The following is a 27562-nucleotide window of genomic DNA, read 5'->3' as shown; positions in this document are numbered from 1 at the left end:
TTCATCACTGACCTCCTTTAGAAGTTTAAATTTTAAGTGCTTATTTATCAATATAAAATATTAAATTATTTCAGTTCTCTTTTTTATTAAAAAACAGAATACATTTTTTTACACCATTCATTAGTGTAGCAGAACATTTATTGCAGGGTTTTTTTTTCAGATAGTGATAGTAAAACAATCTTCATACAAAAGAATATTCATCATTTCCCTTCCACACATTAGACTTTCATTTGTTTTGCCAGATCATTTATAGGAATTGCAAAAAAAATTAAGGTCCAGATGTTTTAAAATATATAAAAATACTCTGCTTTCAATGATAATTTATGTCAGTAATGTTTTTTCTACAAAAAAAACATTTCATTATGTTGTTAAAAATTCTTGAAATGACATCTCCTTCTCCTCTCTCATTGAAAAATCCAAAAACTATGAATCTGTAAATATTGTCCATTTTAAAAGTTACTGTTTCCCACTTCACCGAGAAGTCCATTCTCAGTGTATGTGCACTGGACCACATCACACTCATGTAAGTTGCATACTGGACCATGACTGGCTCCAAACTAGTTTTAATGACACAAATCTTGCTCGTGGGTACGACTTAAACTGTGATTTAAGGTGAGCTCTGCACAAACATCATTCTGCACAGAGAAGAGAACAACATCCAACCAAAGGAGCAATAAGTAAAATTCATATGTGAGTGGAGGGGAGCATTAACTATTTGACATGTCTTTATGTAGTTTCATTTGATATAGTGTTTTATAAGCTGATCATATGTTATTGTGTAATGTAAACACTACAATATTTGGCTCTGCAAGGTACTGAAGAAGAGGTGTACTTGTACTTGGGTACAGTATTGGAGTGAATGTAATTAGTTATATAATTTCAGCACTGCAGCTGACTTCTCACACAAGTGCAAAATACTGAGTGGAGAGACTCAAAAAACACAAATGACAATATACCACAATGGAATATGATTAATTAGAAAAACTTTTATTTTCATATCCCCAATCCCAACATCAAACTTCCAGCAAAATGTAGCATAACGTGGAAGTAAATAAGAAATTCCTAAACACGCCACAGACTGTACAAAAGCCAGCAAACACACTGCAGCAGCCAGCTAGAGAACTGAATTACACTGAAGACATACACACACACAGAGTTGATTCAAAGACAAACAAGAGAAGATTACTGCATTAGCGAGAACATCAGATAACTGCTGGTGTGAGCATCAGAGTGCTTGTTCGCTTTTGCTGATTTAGTACACAATTAAAGTTTGTGTTTCGGCTTTTATTCAACAATCTAACCTAAAAACAAAAGAGGCAAAAGTGGCACAAGAGTCAGAAAAGTATCTCATCTACACTCTAGTCATCAGGTATCATTTGGTTGATTTGGACTCATCTATCTTTATTTCACAGCGTGTTTTCCTGAGGTTTACCGTGTTCACTTTCATTCTGGGTGAATTGTGGTTTCTAAATGGCATTAGACATTGCTTGGTTGAGGCTGGTGGGAATAGTGCAGTGTTAATGACAATGGCTTTAAATGTCATGTATGGACATTGCTGTCCCTTAACAATCCACAAGTCACACACAGATTTAACAGCTTCTGTATCTCCAGACGGAAGCTTCATAGAAAAGAAACACTAGAGATTATGTCACAACAGACGTGAATCTAAGAAAAGCTCTGTATGCAGAGTCAGTATCATGATGAGGGTGCAGATTTGGACAGACTGGACTCTGGCAGTTTCAGAAACAGAGCTGAGGACATGATCAACATAAACTGATGAGCTGATGACTGAAACAACAACTACAAAGTATGAGGTATGAGCATTTTCCATTGACATATAACTAAGCTTAGCTTATAAGAGAGCACACATAAAGCACTTAAGATTTCATTTTGACAACATACTATATTTTATATTCAAAATGTAATAGTCACTGTAACTACCACTGTCCCCTGTCTACGAAGAAACACTAGATGGTGGAGCTGAGGATGAAGACGGCAACATGCCCAACAGAGTTTGTCATTTGTGGTTGAGCCACAGCACTTCAGTGTAGCCTCTGGGTTAAAATATTCTATTTGAAATTTATTTTGAAAATGATGTGTTGGATGTTTTAGATTTCAGTCACGTTTAGGCTCACTAAAGCTACAAATCACTTTGGACAGAAGTGTCAGGCAGCTCATACAGTACATTAGAAGGGTGAAACAACAAAATGATGTCTTCATGTCATTCTGTTAAATCATGATTAATAGCTTTCGATGTACAGTGAGGGTGCCGTCCTGTAAACACCGCACTGGATTCCAGAGTAAGATATCCTCTGTTTAGAAACATGAACACAGTTTAAGGGGAGAACTTTTGGAAGGACTATTCAGCCTTTATGGAGTCTGCAGGGGGTCATATAGTAAAAAAAGTATTGGTGTGGGAATCCAAGCACATACAGATAAATGATCTGTGCACACTAAGCTCAGTTTAGTGTGTAGTAAAATGTAAGGGGAAATGTTGAACTCTGGCAATATGTATCTCATACTCAGAATAAAAGTGGGCAATTAGAAATTCTCTGAGAAAACTTTTTTATTTAACGCTGGTCAGGATTTAGTTCTCATACAAACTAAATGAAAGCACAGACTAACTTAACTAACTTAAGACTTAACTAAGTAAAACTGCAAACATATGGGTTAGCCATTGCACTTTTCCTCTTTGATTATTGATATATCTCTAAATAGATCCCCAGACCTGCACTTTATCACATATAAATCATGTATTAATATTAAACAGGACTTGCGGTGTCTAATTTATACACAGCTCAGAGTGGCTGATGGTTTATGTGCAGCACAAAGGACACTGGTTATTACCTCACCCCAACCCCTTTTATTCTGAGGGTTGGGAAATCTTGCCATGATGCAATCTGAATGTACAATCCCCAACTAGATAAACCAAGTGCAAACAAGGAAAAAGAGGGAATTGCACTCAGTTTATTAATGTGTTCACTTATGTGCATACATTTCCACGTCTGTATCTTTTTATATCACGTGACCCCCGCAGACTCTGTGCAGCCAATGTTGTACAATGTTTTCTGTGGCTCTGGAGGAGCTTTGTCAAGTCTGTCAAGTGACTTGAGTAAATTCGGTTTGGACTTTGAGAAACATGCATTACACACTGGAGGTGTGAGGTTTGAAAGATGTGGGCGTCTACCAGTTTACCAGGCAGGAGGGGTCTGACAAAAGGTGCTATCGAGTTGTATCATGGGAAGTGTAGGATCGAGTGTTTTTGGAGCTTGATCTATATTGGGGATTAACATCAGGATATTCTGGCTGGATGGATGGATTTTAGGCCATTATATAACACTTTGCTAATGACTTAATACTATTTTAAAAGATCATATTGTACCAACATTTATACTGAAATCTCAATCTGACAAAAAGAGACACTGACAGTCAGCAGTTGCTGACTTCATGAGGCCAAATGAGCACCTAGAACCATTTGAACATTTTGCTGTAAGGCAGTGAAGTACAACAACATTAGAGAATGGCTGTAAAAGAAATAATTAAGCATACATTTTTATACAGAACGCACCAAAATATAGCAGTTAGAGATTAAAATGTCCAATTTCAGTACTTAAAGCAAGACTATGTAACTGTTAAATAAAACAAATCTTTTCTCTTATAAAAAGCTGAATTCATAAGCTGTAAACTCAGCGTTGTTCCAAACTATAGATAGATATTGATGTATACCTGACATTAAAAGTGCACTCACTGAGACTGTTGCTGTGTTGTGTCATGTTCTGTTACTTAAGAAGTTCAGCTAAAACCAGAACTTTCACAGCTGCATGCTGAGTTCAACCTGATCGCTGAGAAACACAGCATAATACTGCTGGACGTTGATTATTCTCAGAAAATGCTAATTAAAGGAATTGGTTTCAGCTTTGTGATTTTACTGTTCAGCCAACCATCTCTCTAACTGCCCAGGAAATAATTCACAAACACCACTGAAACAATAGCCAGCATTTCATCAGTCTAGTTGCAGATTTGATTATCACAAAATAATTTATCACTATATACTTTTAATATAAATATACATCATATTTCAAACATTTTTTCGTGTACAATAATAACTTTGCTTACGATCTAATAGTAGTGTCAATATTCTGTAAAATACATTACTATATGCTATATAGAGAATCTTGGGAAATTACGGAAAATTCTATTATCCTGTAAGTACTTCCTGTGGTCAGAGAGGCTGCTGATCAGTAAGTTACATAGTCTTGCTTTAAGTCTTGTTTTTTAATAATCATTTCTGGATTTACTAGATACTAATAAAAATTATTGACAAATATCCCCTTTAATAGAAGGGACTCAGTTTGTCAGTATTTAGTCACATTTACAATGTCAACTGTGTAGAAGGAAAAGAAACCTTCAAAGGTTTGAAGAGAAAATAGTTTGTCTATTTTTTAATGCAAAAATCTCCCAGTGCCAGCTGAAAGCTTGTCAGGCACATATGAATGTAAAGCGTACATAAAAACTAACTGTATATCTGTGTAAAAATTCCATTGACCAAAACCAACTCCACACTACAGCCCTGAGAAACTACAGTGAGCAAGAGAGGACATCAACCTCTGTCAAATGCCAGTAACTTTGAACTTTTGATGGCAGGTTTACCCTCTCTACAGACATACTGAGGCAAGTAGATGGCTATTCAATACCAGAACTGTTGTCTTCCAAAACTCCTGTGGGCAGCTAAACATGAAGACGGCTAGTGAAATGTGATGTAGATCTGCCAGAGTGACTGATAAAGACAGGAAATGTCTTGTTCTGGTTGCAGTCCAGTGGGGATTACAGCTGGGGATGTTTTTTGTTAGATACAATGAAGACCTGGAAGTGTGCAGCAAGTTCAGGTTTCAGGTTCAGGACTGCTGACTGCTCCACTGGTTGGCCATGGGCCTGCGGAGCAGCTCCTCCACATGGCGAGCCACGTCCATGGTGTCCTCCAGGTCAAAGTCTCCCTCTGCATCTAACATGGCGTCACTCCTGACAGGACAACAGTAGACAGCGAGGACACAGTGTCATGAGGCAGGTTCATGGGAAAATGACTTGACTGATTTATGACTTCATCTTATGACTTAAATGTCATTTACTATTGCTAGCTGGGACTACTGTAGCTGAGCAAAGTAAATGCCTAACTGCAACTAAAACAACTTTTTTTTTTATTAATTAGTCAAACGTGAATGAATTGCTGAAACTGAATAGTCAATGTATCAACAGGAATTGAGCCTACAACTTATCAATACATACAGTAGACACATTCTATACAAGCTATGCAATATACAGCTATACAAATTGTGTGTCACAGTTGTTGGCTATGATTTTAGAACATTTTCCAGGACTCAGATGTACTTTCTTTACAAAGGCAAGAAAAAAACAGGTAATTTCTCACAGGTCACATTTGAAGAAAAACTTAGCAGCAGCTGAAAATCTTGTTTTTGCTGCCTCCTCTGGTGATTTAACTTCTCACTGTGCTGTATTGAGTGTAGTGAGTTGCGAGTGGAATGTTTGAACAGAGTGATGCGTCTTCTCTCTAGCAGATCGTGTCACTTTAATTTCAGTTATTCGCTTTGTCCCACTTCAATGGAGACTGTCCGGGTGCTGCACTGCCCTCGCAGTAGAGTTCTGCCTTTTTCGTTCCATCAACATCACAAGTTGGAATTTTCAACAAAGGCAGCAGCCAGTAATACTAAGATGGCCCGCCTTTGAGTTAGATCGGCAGGGGAATCCCTGATAATTAAAGCTGATCAATTTAATAGTTTCAAACCTGAACCTCCAGTATTTGAATTGAGTAGCTTGTGAAGAAATGCAATGTTTAGGCTACACCTGTTATTTAAATGTGCCAGATACATATTTAAACCTGCAGTGCAGAACTTTTACATGTTAATAGTTGTCAGTTACGTTACAGTATTATATAACGTAATATGTTTAAGGTGAGCTGCATGTGTACTAGATATAAGGTAAAGCACAACAGAGTAGAATCCTCATGGTTTATTTTACACAATCTTGTCTTTTGTTGTGTAAATGATGGAAGTAAAGGAGTGTGCTTACATAGAGGGGTAGACACCAAAGTTGTTGGGATGGCTCACAGAGGGAGAGGCTGACTGGTCCATGAATGTGGGAGTTGCTCCACTGGGTTCGGGGTTCGGGGTGGTGAATCTACCAGAGACATGTGCCACACATCACTTCAGCTATTTTTTATAATCATAATTATCTACAACAGCTCTGATGACTGACCACATCTCATCATAATGACATTATATGTTATGCTGACGAGAATACTAATTTCTGATTGGCTGGAAGGTGCCAAGGACAACTCAAATACATACATTAAATGGCAAGTAACCATAACAGCAATACTTTCAGTATACTTTCACATCATCTTACCAGTTAGCTCACACAGAAGAAACAAACCTCATCATGGGTCAAATTTAAAATGTAAAGACAACTCAAAATCATGCATCTGTAACTAAAAGGTGTTAATTGTGTAAAGAGTACGGTCTTGACCTGCTCTATGTGAAAAGTGCCTTGAGATGACTTCTGTTGTGATATGGCGCTATATAAATAAAAATTGATTGATTGATTGATAGTGGTCTTGCTATCAGCTTTTAGAAATGCCATCAGTCACTGATAACTGCTCCCATGTTGTTTTGTTATGAACTCTTGGACACTAATATTCCCATATGGGATTTTAGGTATTCTTAGAGAATCATGGCCTCCACTAGCCAATCAGAACCACAGTCCATCTGTATATTTTCATGTAAATTCAGATCCAGATTGCTGGTGAAAAAATTCAAAACACTTTCTCCGTTCCAGACATTCCAGATATTTCTACATTCTCTATTTAGGAGCAACTGACATTGTCACTAAAATGACAATAGCTGGTCCACCTTAAAGGTCAGTCCACCTTAAGTGAGCCCAGTCAAGTTTTGCTAACCTGTTGTCGCTAACTTCAGGGCTAACCCCCTTCACTTTAATCAGCAGGTGGCAGGCAAGACACAGGAACTTGGCTTGGGTCTTGAGGAGCTGTAGAATTTATTCACTGACAAACAGCCTAAACTGTCCACATATTGCACTGCTACATTATTAGCTATACTGCTAACTTCATACTCACTGCTCTGCTCACCAGCCTCACCGTCACACACCTGCTCTCTCTCTCTCTTTCTCTCTCTCAACCGCAAACTCGTGACGCACACAACCTACGCACTGAGCTATCCGTTATGCTACTTGTATAACACTATAATAAGTTAGTTAACATTGCTCAAAAAAATTGCCCCAAAAAAACCAACCGGTGATGGACTCAGCCAAGCCTACTTGGAAGTATGCCAGAATTCATCCCAGAGTCCCAGTCAATGTATGACTGACTCAGAACTTTCAAAAAGGAGAGCATTGGTTACCAACTACTATTCAGAACATTATAAGACAGTCTGAATGCTTTACATTTCTATCTAGATGGAGGTGCGTCGTCTTTTTGGGATTCATACACTAAAAAAACTTGCTATTTATTGAATCCTGTCAGATTCACTGAAGTGTCTGAGGTGAGTCAGCATGCATGTGGCTGTTTTAGAATATAGAAAAAAAAAACAACTTACTCTGGCACAACTTGTTTGATCTGTGGTTTTACATATCCATCCACCGCTTTTGCTGCAAGAGAGACATACTGCTTTAAAAAGTGAATTTCAGAGTAAATTCAACTTTACAGTGTTGTCATCCATGTAGTGAGCTTATTTCATGTGGTGGTTCCTGTTTTGACTCCACGGATTAATAAGAATGCAAATAAGCATTGCTGATACATACAGAGTGGAGGGGTGTAGTACTTGGCGAAGACCTCATCTTTGGGCCGGTCAGGATAGAGAAACAGAAGGTGGTTGAGGTCGCTGATGCGATCAGCCAGGGAGCGAATGGAGAAGTCCTTGGTTGTATAAGGCAACAGATTCCAGACAAGCCTCTCACCTAGCCAAAGACAGGAACAGCCCAGAATCACCATAACTGCATTTACCAAGCCTCATGATATTATATTGTTGCAAAAAATAAACATGACTTATGTACTAACTGGTGCATACATGTATGAACATACAAGCACACAGTGGTGAGTGGAATTTGGGGCAGATATTGTCAGAGATAATCAACCTTGGAATGAACAAAATTAATGCTGCATTTCAGCAGAGAGCAAATTTTGCCATGTATATGAATTGTTTAATTCAGTTACATGTTGTTTTAATGACATTAAAATTCATTGCATAAAGACTGCGCTCAACGTAAAATTGCAGCGGTCTGGTACCTGGTTTGTTGGGGTTCTCGGCCACCCAGGCGATGGTGATGCCTCCGATCTCAGAATCGCTGAATCGCAGTAGGAAGGTGCCGTTGGGTTTGGACATCAGCATGTCCTGTGCCTGCTGCTTGTTAACAAAGCCCAGGATGGCCCTGCAGTAATCACAGATACACACATATTTACACACAAACACTTTGTAGTTGTTGTGTAGTGTGTCTGATGGGCCATAGACTATTCCACCTCTCCTGTCATAGCAGGTACAGGAAGAGAAAAAAATGGCAACTTCAATTTGTAAAATGTTGTGACTTTGCTGCTGCATGTGAAGCATTTCTGTTAAACAAATGCACCAAAACCAGATGATTAAACTAATAAGCCTTAGAACATTTTTTTTTCTCTAGCTTACCAGAGAAACACTCATAGTCATCTGTTGAGAGGGGCAGTAAACCTGAAAGTTGGTTCCAATTATTATTTTACAGTGAAATTTATTTTAAGGATTTCCTTATGGTTTAGGAGACACACAGAGGTACAGTAACTTCTTCCCAAAGAGACTGTAAGTGTGGAAGATATCCACTTTGGCTGTTTCAGACGGCTGACGCCTCATATTATCTTCAGTTTAACTTCTGAATGGACTTTTGCTCAAAACTCACACTGCCAGAATACTGTTTACATCTGTTTTGCTAGCTTGGACTAGCCTGGCGCTAACACAACATCAATCAACAATCACAAACTAGTGGAGGAGAATACAGCTGGTGAGGCCTACCACTGGGCTCATAGCATCATTTATCTGACATTCCAGCATCAAAAATTGGTGAAACTGCTTTTAGCTTTTATGCTCAAGCTGCTGGAACATCAGTAGTTTACTGGTCTTAATTATTATTTCATTTTATTCTTACTTTTTTTTAAAAATGTTTTTTAACTCACTTGTCTTATTATTTTTTACTGGTCAAGTGCTGGTCTTAATTATTTAATTTATTTTATTTTATTCTTACTTTTTCAATGGTTTTCATGTGTTTGTTTTAATTGAGCTTACTTGTGTCTAATGTTTTATCTTCTACACTATCCACATAGTTTTTGTGGCTGCAACTTCCATGGTAGCTCACGCTCTGTGAAGCACATTGATCTTCCACCTGGAATGAAATGAGCTATATAAATAAAGTTTTGCTTGCTTATTTTGGTTTAACATTTACTACTTATTTTACTTGATTTGATATATTTTATTTACTACTTTTATTTAGTGACAAGTGATTTAGTGTTTAAAGAGTAACTTCACACCTCCAGAAAATCTGTGGTTTAACTTCTCACCTGGTGGCTGTGATGTACAGGTGTTCTCTCTGCTGGGTGTGGTTATAGATGCAACAAGCCACATCACCACAGCCACTTGAGGCTGTGATCAGAGGTGAAACAGGCTTGAAACATAAAACTACAGAAGGCAGTGAAACACTGCAACCTGCTATTAAGTTACACTACTCTTTTTTTTTTTTAGGCTGATGCCTTCTCTCCCTCCTCTCAGGGAATCTACCACCACAAGTGGATTCTAAACCTTTGGAAAACACTGGAGCATCTGTATGGAAGTGTTTGTTACCTTTCATCTCTTTTTCCTGAGCTATGTTTTCATCTTACCTTGATCATAAACTGCTGTTATAGTAGTCAACATAATACCAGCAAAAAAGTCAGCATGAGTCATTACCCATCGCTCCAATGAGGCTTGAGATGTTTCTTCATGAGCTCTACAACTCCATCAAACCACTGCCAGAAGGTGAAGTTGCGTCCAGGTAAGCTCTCCTGCACAAATTGAACATACTCCATCAATATATTGATATGTACACAAGAAACCAGGTTACTCTGAAAAAAAACTCTTGCAACCTGGTTACTGTAAAATCCATGTTAACATGCAGCAGGTCAGTAATTGCTTTCTTACCTTATTTGGAAGCATTACTTAATGTTTTGGTGATACGATGCTGCTCCCAGATTTTGTGTGTGTGTGTGTGTGTGTGTGTGTCGGAGCATTTGGAATGACATGCAGTGTTCTGTAGTAACAGCAAAGCTTTTCCTTACAGTGCAAATGTGTGTGAATATTACAATCAACTGTTGAGCTGTGGAAACAAGCTGGCCTCACCCGGTTGAACTGGGCCCAGGATATGGTCATGTTGCGGTAGTCCTCAGGGTTGTTGCTGCTGCTTGTAAAAGCTTTCTGTGCCAGGAAGACCAGGTTATCCTCTGACAGGCCACGCCCACTGTGCATCTCTGCCTTGTACTTCATATCAAGGGCCTCGCACAGCTGGGGCCACAGCACCTTGTCTGGCACGATGAACGGCACCCTGCCCTGAGGAGATAAAGAAAAAAAGGTGGAATACAGGGGAAAAAGTAGAGCGGTGGAGGAGTTCAATAAATGTTTCAAGGAGGCAACTTGTAAAATTCTAATTTTACAGAGAGCATAAAAATATCTTTAGTGTCGTAAAAGAGCAGATATACTGTTCTATATTTTTTCTCAGACATTATTTGTTAGTAGGATCGTTTCATTGTTGGTTTTTGGTTGTTTTCATGGGATTTACTGACAAGAAAAAATATATAGAATATCACTAGACTTGTTCTTTCACATTACAGGCCTTTTTCCACCACGAGAATCAACAACCCCCCTGAATTCTCTTCATTTATTCTGGTCAGTGTTTATATTCCACTGCAGGCCTACATGCAGGAGGCATGGCACATGCTCGCCAACCAGATGTGTGTGTGGAGCAGACAAACCCAGACTCTTTAGTTATTGTCCTCAGCGACTTACAAAGGGAATCTCAGCCATGAACTCCCTAAATACAGTCAGCTGATTAAATGCCCGACCAGAGAAGAGATCACTTTAGATCACTATTGACACTACAATCAACAGTGCCTATCACGCTGTCCACTGTGCTGCACTGGGTCACTCTAACCACGCCAAAGTCCACCTGCATACAGTGAGAAATTAAAACTCTCTAAACCTGTTGTGAGGACATATAAGAAGTGGACCAGTGAAGCTATGGACGGTCTGTGTGTGCTTAGAATGTACTGACTGGGACGTTTTCAGGACTGCTACCAACAGTCTGGATGAGTACAGTACAGAGGCTGTGATGTCATACATCAGCTTCTGTGAGGACAGCTGTGTACCATCACTCAGCAGGGTAAATTACAACAACAAACCCTGGTTTACAGCTAAACTCAGGCCCTGTTCACACCTGGCATTAACAGGTATCTTGGGTGATCCGATCTCAAGTGGACAGCTCCAAGTATGTCTGTTCACACCTGGCATTAACATGAGTCTCCTCATGTGTCTAGAGTGACCACCCGTGATTAGATCTCACTTCTCCACTATATATGCAAATAAACATGTACATCATTTCCAATCCTGACCCAGTTGGTCAGGATCTAATGTTAATTAATGTTCTGTGTTCTTCTACATATCCAAAATGTCAGCTGTTACATACACACAGTCCAGGTTCTTACAATGAAATTTTTGGAGTAAAGCAGTCCTGATAAATCCTGAGCTCCATTATGTGGAGCAGGGCAGCAAAACTAAAAGCTGTAGTTTAATTTCTATTCCAATTGCCTATTTAAAGACGAAAATGGGTTTGGAGAATGGGAAAAAGGGCAAATTGGTTTTCCTTTTTTTTAATTCACACAAAAAACGGAAAAACAAAATAATGCATTTGTTTATCCTGTTATCAAACAAGTTGAACACAGCTTTGGACGGAGGGTACACAGACTGAGAGGCAGCAATGCACTTCCTGTGCCTAATCTGCTGAAAAATTGAGGACGTCAATGAGTAGGCGGCCCTTCAACGTGGCCATGGACACGTTCACACTGCTTAAAGAATGTGGCCACATGCGGCCCAGACCACCTCTGAATATGGTCTGAGCGATCAGATCTCAATGTGCCCTCAATGCGTCTTGGGTGTGTTCACATCTGTACTTCATCACCCAAGACGCATGTTAATGCCAAGTGTAAACAGGGCCTCAGACAGCTAAGGTTGGAAAAGGAGGAAGCATTTAGGAGTGGGGACAAGGAACGGTTTAAAGAGTCTAAATACAGGTTTAGCAAGGTGCTAAACGTTTGTACTGAGAAACTTCAACAGCAGTTCTCAGAAAACAACCTGGTCTCTGTCTGGAAGAGCCTTAGACAGATCACCAACTACAAACCAAAAGTCCCCCATCCCACTAATGACTTGCCCCTGGCCAATGACCTGAATGAGTTCTACTGTCGATTTGAAAGACGATGGGGCAGTCCTGACACCATCCCCCATGACTCCATCTACCAGCTCCAGACCATCAGCTCCCCCCCCCCCACCTCAGCAAGGGCCCGGGCCTCTACACAACTACCCACCTCTGAGGCCCCCTCCTCCTCCCCTACCACAATGACAATTCTCTCCATCCTGGAGAGGGACATTAACAAGCTGTTTAAAAGACAGAGCCCCTGCAAAGCAGCTGAACCAGGCTCTGTCTCTCCCTTACTGGAGACATGCCACATACCAGCCTGCTTCAAGGCCTCCACCATCATCCTCACTGTACTGTCCCACCTTAAAACCATCACAGACCCACTCCTGGACCCCCCTGCAGTTCGCCTACAGAGCCAACAGGTCTGTGGACGATGCAGTAAACATGACCCTCCACTTCATCTTCCAGCACCTGGACTCTGCAGGAGTCCTTTCACTTCCTGGGAACCATCATCAGCCAGGACCTCAAGTGGGAGCAGAACATCAGTGGCCTCACTAAAAAGGCTCAGCAGAGAGTGCACTTATTGCAGCAGCTAAAGAAGTTCAACCTGCCAAAGTCAATGATGGTGCACTTCTAGACCATCATTGAGTCCAATCTGGCAGCAGCATACCAATCTGGTACGCTGCTGCAACTGCCAAGGACAAGGGCAGACTGCAGCATATCATCCGCTGTGCTGAAACGGTGATCGGATGCAACCTGCTGTCCCTCCAGGATCTGCACGCCTCCAGGACACTGAGGCGAGCAGGTAAGGTCATGGCCAACCCCTCCCATCCCGGATATAAACTTTTTGAAATGCTCCCCTCCAGCAAGAGGCTGAGGTCTGTCAAGACCAAAACCTCACCCCACAAGAACAGTTTCTTCATCTGCAGCTGGCCTCATCAATAAGCCCCTTGACAGACTCTATCCCTCCCTTGGAGATTATTTATGCACCACATCAACACAAAGGCAAATTCCTTGTATGCACAAATCTACTTTGCAATAAATCTGTTTCTGATTCTGACCTGTAACTTAAGGTGCTATTGTCAGAGGTTCTGCTCATGTTTCCACTGTTCTCCCCCACTCAAACACTTCATCACTATTTTCCAGAAGCAGTTTCTCTCGGAGGCCACAGGAAGCCTGGCCTCCACATAAATATATTCTAATAAAGAAAACAAAATGTATTATTCCCACGTATGTCTTTCACTTATTTTTTGCCAATCCCTTGTTATCAAAATATTTTTCTTCTTTAGTTGGTGTAGCGGGCAAAACAGCGCCCCTCTGCTGCGTGCATTACAATGTGCAGCTGATGTCCTCTACTCTGTCTAGTGGTCAGTGAGATGTATCAGTTAAAGCTTCGCCTGGCTTCCTTTAGAAAAAAAAGTAAAAGTTTTAGCCAATTAGAATTAGGCCAGGCTTGACCAAGTTCAACACAAATGGTCAATTCATTGTTAAAAAGAAAACCTCTCTTACATCAGTACTTTACCTGTGTGAAGCAGTAGGTTACCTTTGTTTTAATATTGTGGGTTTTCTTGTTATATGGTCCATCTAATGTTTTAGTCATTGTTATTTTGCAAAAGGTTATACACATCATTTTATATATATCCTGGGATGATCACTTAGTTGTTGTCTTAATTACTTCACTTTGATACTGCAAAGAAATGGCATCCACTCTTATCATATGAGGTCCATAGTCTGTGCTGTGTACTAGTGCCACCTACTGGGATATTAGCAGTCTAAGCATTACAGCAACATATTGTAGTAGCACTGTGTTAATCAATTAATTGTGATATTTATACGCAATTGGGTGTGTCTGAGGCAGCATCATGTTTTAGTCTGTATAGATAGTGTGTGATTGTGCATGCATCTTTTAGAGCGAACAGCATTGTTGTTTCTTGCTATTTGCAGTTATATTGTTGCAGATGTCCCCTCATGGGGGTATGAATATAATTCCTCTGTTACTAATAACCAGTGCCTATGGCTGTGAGAAGTTTGCACGTGTTGTTGTACAGTATTTGGAGAGAGAAGATAAGTCACACCTTGTGTTGTTTTGTAGTCCACAAAAGCCTTGTAAATGTTATTGTTCCCAATGAAGGGGGCATAAGTGCAAATGAGAAGCATTACCCCAGTAATGGCACTTGTTCATTCTGGTTTGTGAATGCAAATAACTACAATATCTCCATGCGATCATATGGAGATTTAATCTCCATATGAACGCCATCATATGGTGATATGATCTCCACACCAAGCTGACTGGATTCCTCAGTAATATTTCCCACGCACCACCACTGCTGTTTTCGATTTTCAACTAAAGAAAAAAACAACAACTCAAAAATGACTGCGCTGGGTCCATGTAACACTTATCAGTTCAATTTTCCATTTAAAAAATGAAAAATAGAAAATTGAAAAACTGAATTCAACTCTCAAACAATTGTATTTTTCATTTGTCAGATCAATGTATAATTAAGATTTTGGAGTCATTTTTCTAATTTTCTATTTGTGGAATGTGCAATAGAAAAATGGAAAATGGAAAAATAGAAAATCAGAAAGTTTTCATTTCTCTTAGTGTCTTGGGCTGCCTTAGAGTGTGGGTCTAAGCGAACCACATAACCGTCTGATTGGCTGGTGGGGCTGCTTGTGTCGCCTATTATCATGTCTGCATTTAAGGACTCTTAATTAATCTGACAAACCAAAAAATACAACTTTCGAAAATTGAATTCAAATGTCCAATTTTCTATTTTTCATTTTTTATCTGGAATATTGTGCTGATAAATGTTACATGGACCATGTTGCACCCTGCAGTCTGTTCTCTCACAGACTCTTCCCTGTCTCCTCCCCGTTTTCCCCGAGTCAGGTGTAAAATTGAGCAGCCCTGCAGTTTTTTGTTTTTTGTTTGGACAGTACGGAGCAGAGAGAGAGAGTGGGACTGGCAGCTGTTGGTGCGTTCTTCGGGGCAGCCAACCTGTCAACCTTTTCCACTGTTGTCTGTCCAACAACTACACTGTACTTGCCTACCAGCTAGCACATAAAAATAAAGTGCTATATGTCATCTTTTAAACAACATATATCCAAAACATTTTAGTTTTGTAAAACACAGTGGAAACACAAGGCAGAGCCTAGAACCTAGACCTTACAGGTTCAAGTTCAGGTTGTGGGTCATTTAGTTCCTGTAATAGAAAAGAGCTATTTGTTATGCAGTACCTGACAAGCTGAAACACTGTGTGAGGTTATAGACAAATATTATTTGATATAGTCACCACCTGCCATGGTCTGGTATAAAAAGGCCATTGTGGAAACAGACCATCCAGGAGCAGCCAACTCACCGGCTCAGCAAAGGCGTTGTCCCACAGGACTGTTGCTGTGGCATTGTTGTCCTGACTACCATGGACAATCACTACTACAGGCAGTGATAAGGTCTGCAGTAAAGACAAAACAAGAGGCAACAATAACAGATTAAAAAGAGAGACTCATTCAAACTTATCAGTTATTACTACATGGTTCATGCAAAAGAATATTTGACTTGGAGAGGGCTTAATAAAGCCCTAAAACTCATGTTAAATTGTACTTAGTATTTAAACAAAAAAACACATCTGATTACTTTGACATGGAAGACCAGCTCGTTGCCCCCAACGCTGAACTGTGACTCAAACAGAACCGTGAACTTCTCCTCCGTCACTGACTCTGCACCCCGACGGTCTGAACGTTTGATCCGCTTCAGTGACTGTACACACACACACACACACACACACACACACACACACACACACGTGGGTGAATGCTTTGTTTTGGTGCTGCTAGATCTTAGGTATATGATATACATCATTTTTACGCTGATGACATTCAGCTATATGTCTCTTTTAAATCTGATGAGACTGATAAACTATCTGTTTTGCACAATTGTCTAACTGCCATAAACTATGGATGGCTAACAACTTTTTACAATTAAACTGAGATAAGACTGAGGTCCTTATAATTTCTTCAGACAGCACAGCTTCCAAAGTTGCTCAGTGTAATGGGTCCCTCATTTCAAAATGAGTACATACAATGAACCTTGCAGAATAAACATGTATCACACAATTGGGACACGGCTTGTGTAATCATTAATGTGTGCATCAGTGTGGGAGAAAGTTGTAAGAACAGGGAAGGATATGTGTCTTAAGTTGTATATACCATATACCTTCTCCTTTTCATATATTAGCTATGCTATATCACTGTGGTTTATTGTAAGTTGTCTAGTACAATAATGTGTAGTTCTATTTTTAAAGGATGGCAGAACGGCTTTCCCTTATTCAGATAAACAACCTCAAAATTAAGTTAAAAAAGTTAAAAGGGTGCTTTACGACATAAAAGTAAAAATCATTATGTGCAGAATAAACTCTACACAAAGTGGAAAAACGACAATAACCGATAGAGCTTACCATGTTTCTGAAGTGTGCACTGAGAGTGCTGGTAGCCTGGTGATACTCCATCACACAGTTGTTGTTGAGGATCTCTCCACTGCTTTCACTACCAAGGCAAAAGAAAGCATTCTCAGTGACAGTAGCTGGAGATGTCTTCAACAAAGCAGGATTACCCATTTAACCTGTTCATCTCACATGATGACTAAACCGCCATAAAACTAATAAAATCATTTGTTTACTTTCTGGGATTAACCAATTAATTGCCTTTTTCATATCCAACAAAGTACCTGCTAATATTACTCACTATTTTGGCCTGGTATCCGTTCAGTGTTATATCACTGTATTTAGCATCCATTAGAATTTATGGATAAGTCCTCATACTGTTGTATGGTCCTCACCTGTGTGTACTCTCATTCTTCAGCAGAGCTTTGGCCTGCTGCTCACTAACAATGACAGCCTTGACCTGAGGTGGGTTCATGTGGACATTGAGCTTCCCTCCCACCAGGAGGCGCACTGTGGCTGCAAACTTGGTCTGGGTCTTTAACACTTGGGGTGGCTGCTTTTCAATGATGAAGGTACTGAAGAGAAGAGACAATGATATGACATGATTGTAATTTTCTCCCATGAGATGATTTGAGTTATCCAAAGGCAGCAATACTGATATTTGGACATTAGCTCAGTGTAAGTTAATGTGATGTTTTACAGCACAACACAGCACAGTGACACAGTTACACCCCTGGTATACAGAGACCAGGGAGTGCAGTGCATTTAGGGACCAGTGAATATCATTTTCAATAATTCTGGATGCAAGTGAAAGCAAATCAGTTCATTATTTGATGAATACTTAAGCAAGTTCAGAAAATTACATAGTCCATTATTTAAAGGTCCAGTGTGTAGAATTGAGTGGCATCTAGTGGTGAGTTTGCAGACCTCCATGGAAGAGGACCAGCTCCCTATGTAGACATAAAGGGCTCATTCTCAGGTAACGAAAACACAGTGATTCTTATTTTCAGGCAATTACACACTCATTAAAACATACTTCTTCTGCCAAGTCTGTTCCACTAGATGCCACTAAATTCTATACACTGCACCTTTAAGCATATATGACATTTTCACCAAGTGAATGTGAGGTTGAGGTTGACATGTTCCAGGTTTAGTAAAAGTTATGAAAACTGACGTGGATACCTGACTTGGATAGATTTTGAAAAAAAAAAAAATTCTTCACAACTTCACAGTGAGGTAGGTTGTACATGCACTAGCAGTTGACCTCTATGGCTCAACACATAGAAGACACTGTCAGTCTGTAGTGAATGTGGTGTCTCCTAATTAAATGATACTGATGTTTAAACATCATTTAACTGATCCAAGGAGGGTTTGAATTGAGGTCAAATGGACTTGGTTGTAGATACTTGAAGACGTTTTGCCTCTCATCCAAGGGGCTTCTTCAGTTCTAACTGACTGGTGGGGAGTCCCAGGTATTTAACCAGTGCTCCTGGTTGTTGTAACAACATTCGTTAGAGTCATTGGAGTCATGTGAGGCCAAGTGTAAGGAGTTGTGACACCTGGGAGTTGTTATGTGGTGGTGGTGGTGTCCCACCAGTCAGTTAGAAGACCAAGTCCAGTCTACAACCATCCATGACCTGGATGACTGAGAATCCTCACAAACATCATTTAACTGACTCCCTGCAGAGAGAGAGTGACACAGAAAGTGAGCATGTGTGGGTGAGCAAGAGAGCGAGCATACAAAGAGAGGTAAAACTGAAACTTTACTTTATCTGGTAAGTGTGCAATGTAATTCTGGGTTAATTCTGTGCTCATGCAGCAGCCATGTAAATGTGGAACTACATTGCAGACTGCGTCTCTGATAAAGGTGACAACCAGAGATTAGAGAGGTAGAATGTGTGTACATATATGTAACAAGAGGACTGTAAATGTTTTTACATGACAATTGTGTGGATTATTACTTTTAGGATGGGTATTGAATATGCAGGGTTTTTGCTTAATCTTTGTTGTAGATATGAATAAAAATGCAAGTAATGTGAGTGCCACATCTTAAGCCATTTATCCATTCATGTTCAGCTGCATATCTGGGTCCATGTCACAGTGACAGAAGGCTGAACAAGGTAGCCCAGTCATCCTTCTCGCCAGTCTTTTAGCTCCTTCCCAAGGCATTACCAGGCCAGACAGGACATAAAATCCCTCCAGTTTGTTCTGGGTCTGCCCTAGGGTCTCTTCCCAGTTGGATGTCCCTAGACTGCCTCCACAGGGAGGCATCCAGAAATTAACTTGATCAAATGCTGAACCACCTCAACTGTCTCCTTTCAATTGGAAGGAGCAGCAGTTCAATTTCAAACCCGTTCCAGATGTCTGCACCCCTCACCATACATTTAAGTAGTCTAACTGATTTCTGCTGCTTGTATCCAATCTCTTTAGTCATCACCCAAAGCTCAAGACCATAAACTCAGCTCCCTTTTCACCATGACAGCCTGCTACAATGTCTGTATCGCTGCTGATAACAAGCCAATCAGTCTGTTGATCTCAGGTTATAAGGCTATTAGGCTGCATTCAGAATGGAAACAGCCCTGTGGTAAAACATTGCTGGGGACTGCGTTGGTGGGGGCGTGTTGTTTAAGATACCACAAAGACAATGAAATACAATCTAGTACAGCAGGAAACAGCGGGTGCACTCCCCAGTAGCAGTGAGGATGAACACACCACACCAGACGGAGTATTTTTTAGAGCGCCCTCACCACCATCAAAAGTCCCACGCAAGTGAAAGACAAGGCAAGGGAGGAAGGTTAACGCACATGGTTCCCAGTCAGAACCATTGAGTCATGCAAACCACCAGACAGACAAACAGACAGGACAGGACTCTTTGATAAATATATCAGGTATCTCTCTCCCACAAGAATGTCTCTTTGCTCTTGGGGTCTTAGTTTTGCACCCAAAAATTATGCAAATCATTTTCAAACTAAGGTCGACTTATTTAAATTCTATAGGAGTCTGATACAATACAAAAATCTGATACCAACACTGGCCCTTTAAAGGAGTTTAGGCCCAAGTCCACATTTTGTCCTAAGTAACAATGCTTGTTTGACAGCTTTTACCAACAAAGTTTCTTGTGAAGTTGAATCCCTCTTCCAAACTGCCAGATGTCCCTCTAGTTTTAATTTGACCAAACAGGAAAATGCAGCCTTGTGTTGCTCTCTTATAGTGATGATCTACTGGTAAAAAAGAGCGGATAAGGGTAGTGCTGTTCTGAATATTCTTTCATCCAGTCCTTTGGAATTTATGAAATGGGAATTGGAGGACACTCTGAATAATGCCATTGAGAAAAAGTGGATAACAGAAAAAGAGCGGGACTTGTAAAAAACAGCCCTTAGATACCTACTTCTTACATGTTACCCAAAATACATAAAAATGTATCCAACCCTCCAGGCCAACCCATTATCAGTGATACAGGCTCCATCTCCTACCTGCCTCTCAATACATCAACCATTTCATTAAATTAATGAATGTCCTTACCAGGGTCGTTGAGATTAAAAACATTGGTGATGCATTCATGGTCACCATGGATGTTACATCCTTATATGGTAACACCAAACATGAAGAAGGTCTTGAAGCAGTGAACCACTTTTTACAATCCAGAACAGATGATAATCCACCTAATGAACTAATTCTGATGTTAGTAGAGTGGACTCTTAACTACAATGTATTTGTGTTCCAGGACAAACTGTTTAGGCAAAAATATGGCACAGCTATGGGCACCAGTTTCGCTCCTAACTCTTCCTCGAACTCTGGGAGGAAAAGTTTATCCTGGGCCCTTCCAACCCTCATAGGGACAAAATTATCTGGTATGGAAGATATATTGATGACAGTGGTGACCTACAAGACGTTAAGGAATTAAGGTCCAGCTGCCTCAACTCTGCCAGTGACAGTGTGGAACTCTATTTAGAGTACAGCCAGAGGGAAAATAAACTTTCTGGACATAAAAATATCCTCAGGGGAGCTGCGTACTACAATTTTTCACAAAGATACACACTGTAATACCATTCTGTATGCTGACAGTTTCCATCCCCCTCAACTTATCAATAACATCCCTAAATGGACAATTTCAGCATCTTCGACGCATTTGCAATCAAGAAGAGGACTTTAATCTAAAAGCTGCAGAAATGAGGCTACGGTTTGTAAAGCATGGGTATGAACATAAGGATTTAGAAGCATCACACCTTAAAAGTTAAGTTAAGTTTCTGTCAACTTACAGTAAAGAGTCTGCTCAGATCTGCAATGTCATCAAAGAGTATAATATATAAAAGATGATAATCATCTTGTGCGCATGCGTCTGCGTTGTGGTTGACCGCCACAATGGCATCTACCAAAGAGTACACACATATAAGATAATATGTCAGTGTTCAGGAAATACTCCCGAACATTTCAGGGATAGACTGCATGTGTGAAGGGGGCTTAAGTCTCCAGGACTGAATGATGAGGTAGACTTTGCGCCATTTCTCTAATATCCTTGACTTTCTATGTGCTCATACCCAGTAGTTAGAAACTATTGTGAAAACTTTAATATTTGCTCATTTAAATATTATGCACATCTAATGTCCAGTGACTGTAATCCATATTTATAGTGTTTTTATACTTAAACATTTTACTGCCTCTCACTTAGGCATAATGTAATATTCTTCAATCTGGCAAATTTGGATATTTATTCCTTATACATGCCTATTTTGATTTGCAATAGACTTAAGCACTTGCTTTAATTTTTTGACTATTCTGCAGGGGATCTACACTTGAGCTTCATGGAATTTCCTTTTTTAGAGTATAAAGCCCTTACTGTAACTTATTACCTCATTGCCTTGTGCCAATTGTCTTTTTATACATATATATATAATCTTTTTGCCTGTTTCTTATATATCTTTATTTCTTCACTGAAATATATTGAATTTATTAGAGTTGAAGTTAGTGGAAATTTCATGTATTTTTGGGGCACGGACATATATATATTTATTCTACTTTTAAAAAAATTTTTTTTACACTTTTCTGAATACTACTACTTATAATAATAGTATTTGTTCGGTATTTTCAGGATTTAATATATTTCCACGTAATGTGAATCATTTATTGTTACTATGCCTTATTGTGGATTCACATTTCTTTGGCATGTATGGAGGCCCATGCTATTGTCTTAGCACCCTCTATTGATTATATACTAGGGCTGTTTGAAAAAAATCATAATTACAATTATTTTGGTCGATACTGAGAACATGATTATACAACACAATCACTCATTGACTCATGGAACAGAAATGCTTCCATTTGATTAAATGTATCAATCCACACAGACTCCAGGACATGTGCGAGTGACCTGCATGTCATGGAGACCCTCTGCGTTTTTTTTAAGCTCCGAGTCCATTTCTGTAACATTTAGTGAAGTGTAATCTGCACAGACAGCTGTTTAAATCACACAAATATCCCACTGTGTGTGTGTTTTGAACTTATTAATGGTCTCTAATGGTTGATTGATCAAGGGTCCCAGTGTGTCTGTCAGCTCACATGTTTCACTGCAGGCAGATTCCCTCACTTGCTACAGTGGGCGGGGAAATAAAATCAATGAATCAATAAATACAAACACTGTTGACTTCTTCCCACCGGGCCGATATGAAACTATTTTGGTTCAGTAAATTTCTGCTGTCAGTCAGCCTGGTGAAGGCAGTCTGGCCAGCCACTGTCCTCTCAGCTCCCCAGGAGCTGCTGCTGATAGCCAGTTCTGTGGACAGAGACACTGAACGCAGGTCGGAGTCGGTGTGGATTGAACAGATGGAAACGCGCTTATGCACCACTCATGTCTCGCTTCCTATGTGGATTCCCAGTGAGAGTGAGTTTCAGCTTTTAGAGAGGAGTAAAAACGTACCGCTGTAAAGGAAAAGGGTGCGCTGGATTTATAAGAGACATTCCTTCTCCATGAAGGAGAGGAACGAGGTACAACACTAGGTTGCCCCCGCTTGACTCGGTAAAGAGCGGCATTCCAACTGAAGGATAACTGTGGTGATGGATGCATATATGTGCATATAGGTCTCACATACGTCACCACAGATCATCTCGTGTTGTACTTCGTTCCTCACCTTCAGGGAGAAGAAGTTGTACTCATAACATTTTGTTTTTCTCCATGGTTGTCTGCACCACTTAAGGACAAATATCAAGCAAGATTTTCTGGATTCATCTGCCCCAATAAAATCCCCTGTCGTAGGAGGCGTCAGAACTATGCAGTGCTGTAAACTACAATCCAGTAAGTCGAGTTGGAGGGACAGATTAATATGTTTATGGATTATCAAAACAAAGCAAAGAAGTTACATTCATGTTACAAAGTAATCCACCAGGAATGTGTGCTTGCATGTAAGTGATTGGCCAAAGCCACTCAAAGCTGTTTGCTCTGTTTCCCATTCAATTCTATTGAAGCAAGTCCGTCAGACAAATACTAGCATGCATTTCCCGTTTTGGTGCGGTTTCCAGTCGGCTCTGGTGGTTTTGCAGGTCAGAGTTCACCTTTGTTCAATTTTGACTGGGCGGATGTGCTCTGTTGGCCCATAGAAACACTGCTGCACTGTGTTTGGAAATGGAAAAGATATTATTCTAGTGTTTCACCACCTTTTTTAGAACACACTACCAGACTACAAACTAGAGTGTCACTCTTATACACGATTTACACATTGTGATTGCTATGATCAATATTTATTTATTAGCCACATCAGAAACATGACATCACATCCTTCTTTGGAGTCCAGTGCAGTGAAATTTCATGGAACGGAAATGTCAGTCACACTCAGCTGCAAACTACAGATGTATAATATATGGGTGACTGATATATTATTGCCCATTAAATAGGAAAATGTAATTATTGTTATTGTGTCTAATAATACGTAGGTAGTAGGGATGTCACTAGAAACCCGAGTCTGGATGGGAATTTTCTAAGCTCAGGTCTTCTGAAGGGGACTAAGTGTAGCAGAATGGACAACATGGTCTTAGTGTAAGTAAGGGTAATGTCAGTATAGTCTTACCTCCCTTATTCCCCTGCTGGCTATTGGTATGTTGCTACTGTTTCCAAAATGAGAACAGTATGTCACTGTTGTTCCACCAGCAGGTATGTGCACTGCCCACAGGTGGGCACTGTGTAAAACTTGTACCTAATGCCTTAACATTGGACTGGAAGATAACTTTAAGTAACAGTCACTGATGTGATGAATGTTATATTTTCTGGTGACTAAGGTAGTGGAGCAAGCTATTTGGCTGATGGAGTGTAAAATGTTTGACCATTAACGCCAGCTATATGCCAATAGGCATAATATTAAAATACCGTTTGTATTTATTTGTTTATCTAATTATTTAATGTAAGAAGTGGTACATATCAGTGGAACATAAAGCTGATGGACAGTTGCATATCTGCATGTTTGCATCCCTCTACATTATTAGCAAAAAGCAGAGATGCAGTCCTGAGGTTACCTTACCTCTACAGATTCTGTATGAGAAACTGTAGGCTGAAACTGTACAGAAACTGTGACAAGGCACCCTGGCAGGACCCAGCACCCACTAAGAGTGTGCTGAAAATACGGAAATAGCTCTTATTCCACTTGTGCAATGATTGATTGCACTGTAGAAACGGCCCCACATCATCCCCACAAGTTACCCTGTGGGACACCATCATAAGACTTCTCCAAGTCCACAAGGCCCTCCATTATCCTCACAAGAGTGAAGAGCCGGTCCACTAATAAGGACAGAATCTGAGCTTTAGCATTCAGCCACAGTCTTCTGTCTAGCACCTTGACATAAGACTTCCTGAGGAGGCTGATCAGCATGATACCGTGAACTGGAGCACAACCTCCGGTCCCTTTTTAAAATGGGAACTAATAGCTCTGTCTGCCAGTTCTGGTACACCACACAACATTGTAGATGTTAAGTCTAGTTCTCACCTGGTAACCAGGGCGGAGATGATATCAGTGATGTCAGCATTGAGTTTGGTCAATAGTTCTTCCATGGGGCCTGGGAGAGGAAGCTGCTGGGTAAGATGTTCACAGCGTCGGATCTGCTGCCGGTTCTGCCAGATCAGGTCAGCCAGCTTCTCACACCTAGCAGACAAGGAGAAGACATGGAAATACAATCAGAGAGTTGAAATAAAGGGGAAGAGGAGAAGATAAGACTGCCATCACTTTCTGGGTTCCACTATGTGAGTATATCTATGCATATAAAGTATGTTTTCTATAAATTCATGTGAACTATAATGTTTTATCAAACTTATCAAATTGCCTTAATTGAAAGGAACATTTTATATAAACTTAACTCACTAATAAATTCATGCACTTGCTTGAGGTAGGTAAAATTATTTAATAAAATCTCCAAACCTATAATAGAAAATGCCAGTCAAAATAATTTATATATATCTCCAGTATGTACCAGGACTGGAGGACATCCAGTCCTCCCTCATGAGGACCCCCATTGCCAGCCAACTGCTGCCTTCTCTTCCACTGGATGAGCTCCTCATCCAGGATCAGAGTCTGCTGCTTCCTCAGCAGGGCCAGGGTCTTCTGGTGTTGTTCTGACAGGTCCTGCAAACACACCACCAGACACACGCTGAGAAACATTTGCAGACGTACAGAATAGTCAGTATGTTAATATGCACACAAGAAACAAGCATACAGGAGGAAATTTGACTGCATGTTTACATACACCGTAGTAACCTGACTACTGTCAATTGTCTGTATGCTGCTGTTTACTGTTCAGCTATGGAAACTGACTTATTTAGACTTTAAAGGGGATATTTACCATACATGTAGCAAATTACCATCAGAGCAAAAAATTTTGAAAAATTCTTTAGGTTGATATTTACTTTTAATAAGCCCAGTCGCAATTAATCTAAGATAAAGTACTGCAAAATAAGACGTGATATCAGGGTTTACTGACACATCTAGAAAGTATCAGAATGAAACCAAAAGTGTTTTCTGCTGCTGAACTTTGAATATTGGATAAAGAGAAAATGCTTTTGGAACTAGCAAACATGTATTCATCTTGTAAGAGGGACGCTGTGTGTGAGGACATATTTGTCAAATAGCCAAATTTCATCAGCTCAACAAAAACATCTATGACTATAAAAGTTAAGAAAGATAAATATTGGCAAAACCTTTATACTCTTAGGACAAGATTATTTCTATAAACATAAAAAAGAACAGGCCTGCTTAACAAGTATTACTGTCTGCTTCAATCTCATCACACTGGACTGGAGCTGCTGTAAAACATATTCAAGCAGGGGGGAAAAAGAAGGTCGAGTAACTTCTTAATATTTGCTGCAGTATTCTTTATGGCTATCACTTTAGAGTTTTTTCTTTTAATTGTCTAAGCTATATCTCACTGTTTCTCTCTCTCTGTCTGTCTGTCTCCTTCCTTTCTTCCTGCCACTCTGCTGTTTTCTGAAGTCTTCTTTCATGCACATGCTCATATGTAAGAAGCTGATTAGAAACCCAGATAACAGTATACATGGCCAACAAATCGGTTTCCTCAAGAGAAATCTGGCTGGGAAAATCAAATTCAGAGACTAATTTTTTGCGTTTGCGCCTTTACTCTGCAAACATGTGTCCATGTGCACTACATGTTATGTGTATGCAGGGTTTACTAATGGTTCAGTTAGGGCTGCATGATGTATAAAATGTCTACTTTGTGGAGATTGAGTAATTACAGCATGCACAAAAGACGTTACCTTGCAAGGCAGCTGCATTCGTGAGATAACGAGATCATGCGAGAATCCATCTTCATCAGGTTTCAAGTTATGCACTTGTGTCCAAACCACTGTTGGTTTGGACTAATCAGCGTCTTGCATGATCTTGTGATCTCACAAATTCAGCTGCCTCACAAGGTAGGACGGTGATAGACGGTGATAGACAGATGGTTCATCTAATCACCTGCCAAGTATTTTTTTGAAAGTGCCTTCCAAAAACTTTCCAAGGACAACTTCTCAGATCTGGTTCTATGTAACAAACCATCTGGCAGGTCAGGTTACAAAAGCTTATTTTAAGTTGAAAAGTAACATAGATGATAGTTGCTATATTAGCCTTCTTGAGTCATGTCAGCCCCGTAAACCATGACGTGAATACTTATAGTCCATGGTTACATTTTATGGACTCGCCGCAGTTTACAGGACTGTCATGACTCAGGACAGTTAGCTGACTCTGGTAATGTCATAGCAGATCTAGAGATCACATCTATGAGAGGAACAGGCTGAAAAAAGACTCTGCACACTGACCTGAGCTCTCAGTTTGTGTTTGTTGACAAGATATTATCTCTGACTATGTGATGTTAAACTGTGGAAGTTGACTGAACAGTGTGCAGATTCTACTGTATTCAGTCTATCCCTGCTGGGTAACTAAGGCCAGCTAGCTGCAGCCTGCAGGTATTGGGCAATGTCTTGTCAACACAAATGCAAATGAATGTGAAGATGAATTAATGAGCAGACATTCAGTTTCTGCTGTCTGTACTCACACAGATCATTAAATTGGATGATAAAATGTTTCTTAAATAATCATAATGATGAAGCTCTTCCTAGTGATGCAGGTCTTTTATTATTCTTGCTCATCTGTTTACACGTGTCTTTA

At 40.0% G+C, this 27562-nt stretch overlaps 1 protein-coding gene across 1 annotated transcript in view; it reads right to left on the bottom strand.

The window, feature by feature from the left end:
• Nucleotides 1–966: 966 nt before the first annotated feature.
• LOC121886841 (signal transducer and activator of transcription 5B-like) overlaps nucleotides 967–27562 on the bottom strand; it is a 35724-nt gene continuing 9128 nt past the window's right edge. The window contains exons 7-19 of the mRNA XM_042397166.1: nucleotides 25374–25525; nucleotides 24893–25048; nucleotides 17321–17500; nucleotides 16941–17028; nucleotides 16121–16243; nucleotides 15846–15938; nucleotides 10422–10628; nucleotides 9993–10087; nucleotides 8315–8457; nucleotides 7831–7986; nucleotides 7626–7677; nucleotides 6085–6192; nucleotides 967–5019 (exon numbers count right to left, since the gene is read on the bottom strand). Of these exons, the coding sequence (XP_042253100.1) occupies nucleotides 4896–5019; nucleotides 6085–6192; nucleotides 7626–7677; nucleotides 7831–7986; nucleotides 8315–8457; nucleotides 9993–10087; nucleotides 10422–10628; nucleotides 15846–15938; nucleotides 16121–16243; nucleotides 16941–17028; nucleotides 17321–17500; nucleotides 24893–25048; nucleotides 25374–25525 (1677 nt within the window). The 3' untranslated portion in view covers nucleotides 967–4895. The remainder of the gene's footprint in view (nucleotides 5020–6084; nucleotides 6193–7625; nucleotides 7678–7830; nucleotides 7987–8314; nucleotides 8458–9992; nucleotides 10088–10421; nucleotides 10629–15845; nucleotides 15939–16120; nucleotides 16244–16940; nucleotides 17029–17320; nucleotides 17501–24892; nucleotides 25049–25373; nucleotides 25526–27562) is intronic.

This window comes from Thunnus maccoyii, chromosome 20 (genome assembly GCF_910596095.1).
Source record: "Thunnus maccoyii chromosome 20, fThuMac1.1, whole genome shotgun sequence".
Lineage (NCBI taxonomy): Eukaryota > Metazoa > Chordata > Actinopteri > Scombriformes > Scombridae > Thunnus > Thunnus maccoyii.
The sequence above is the reverse complement of the archived record's forward strand: the minus strand, read 5'-3'. Positions and strand labels throughout refer to the sequence as shown.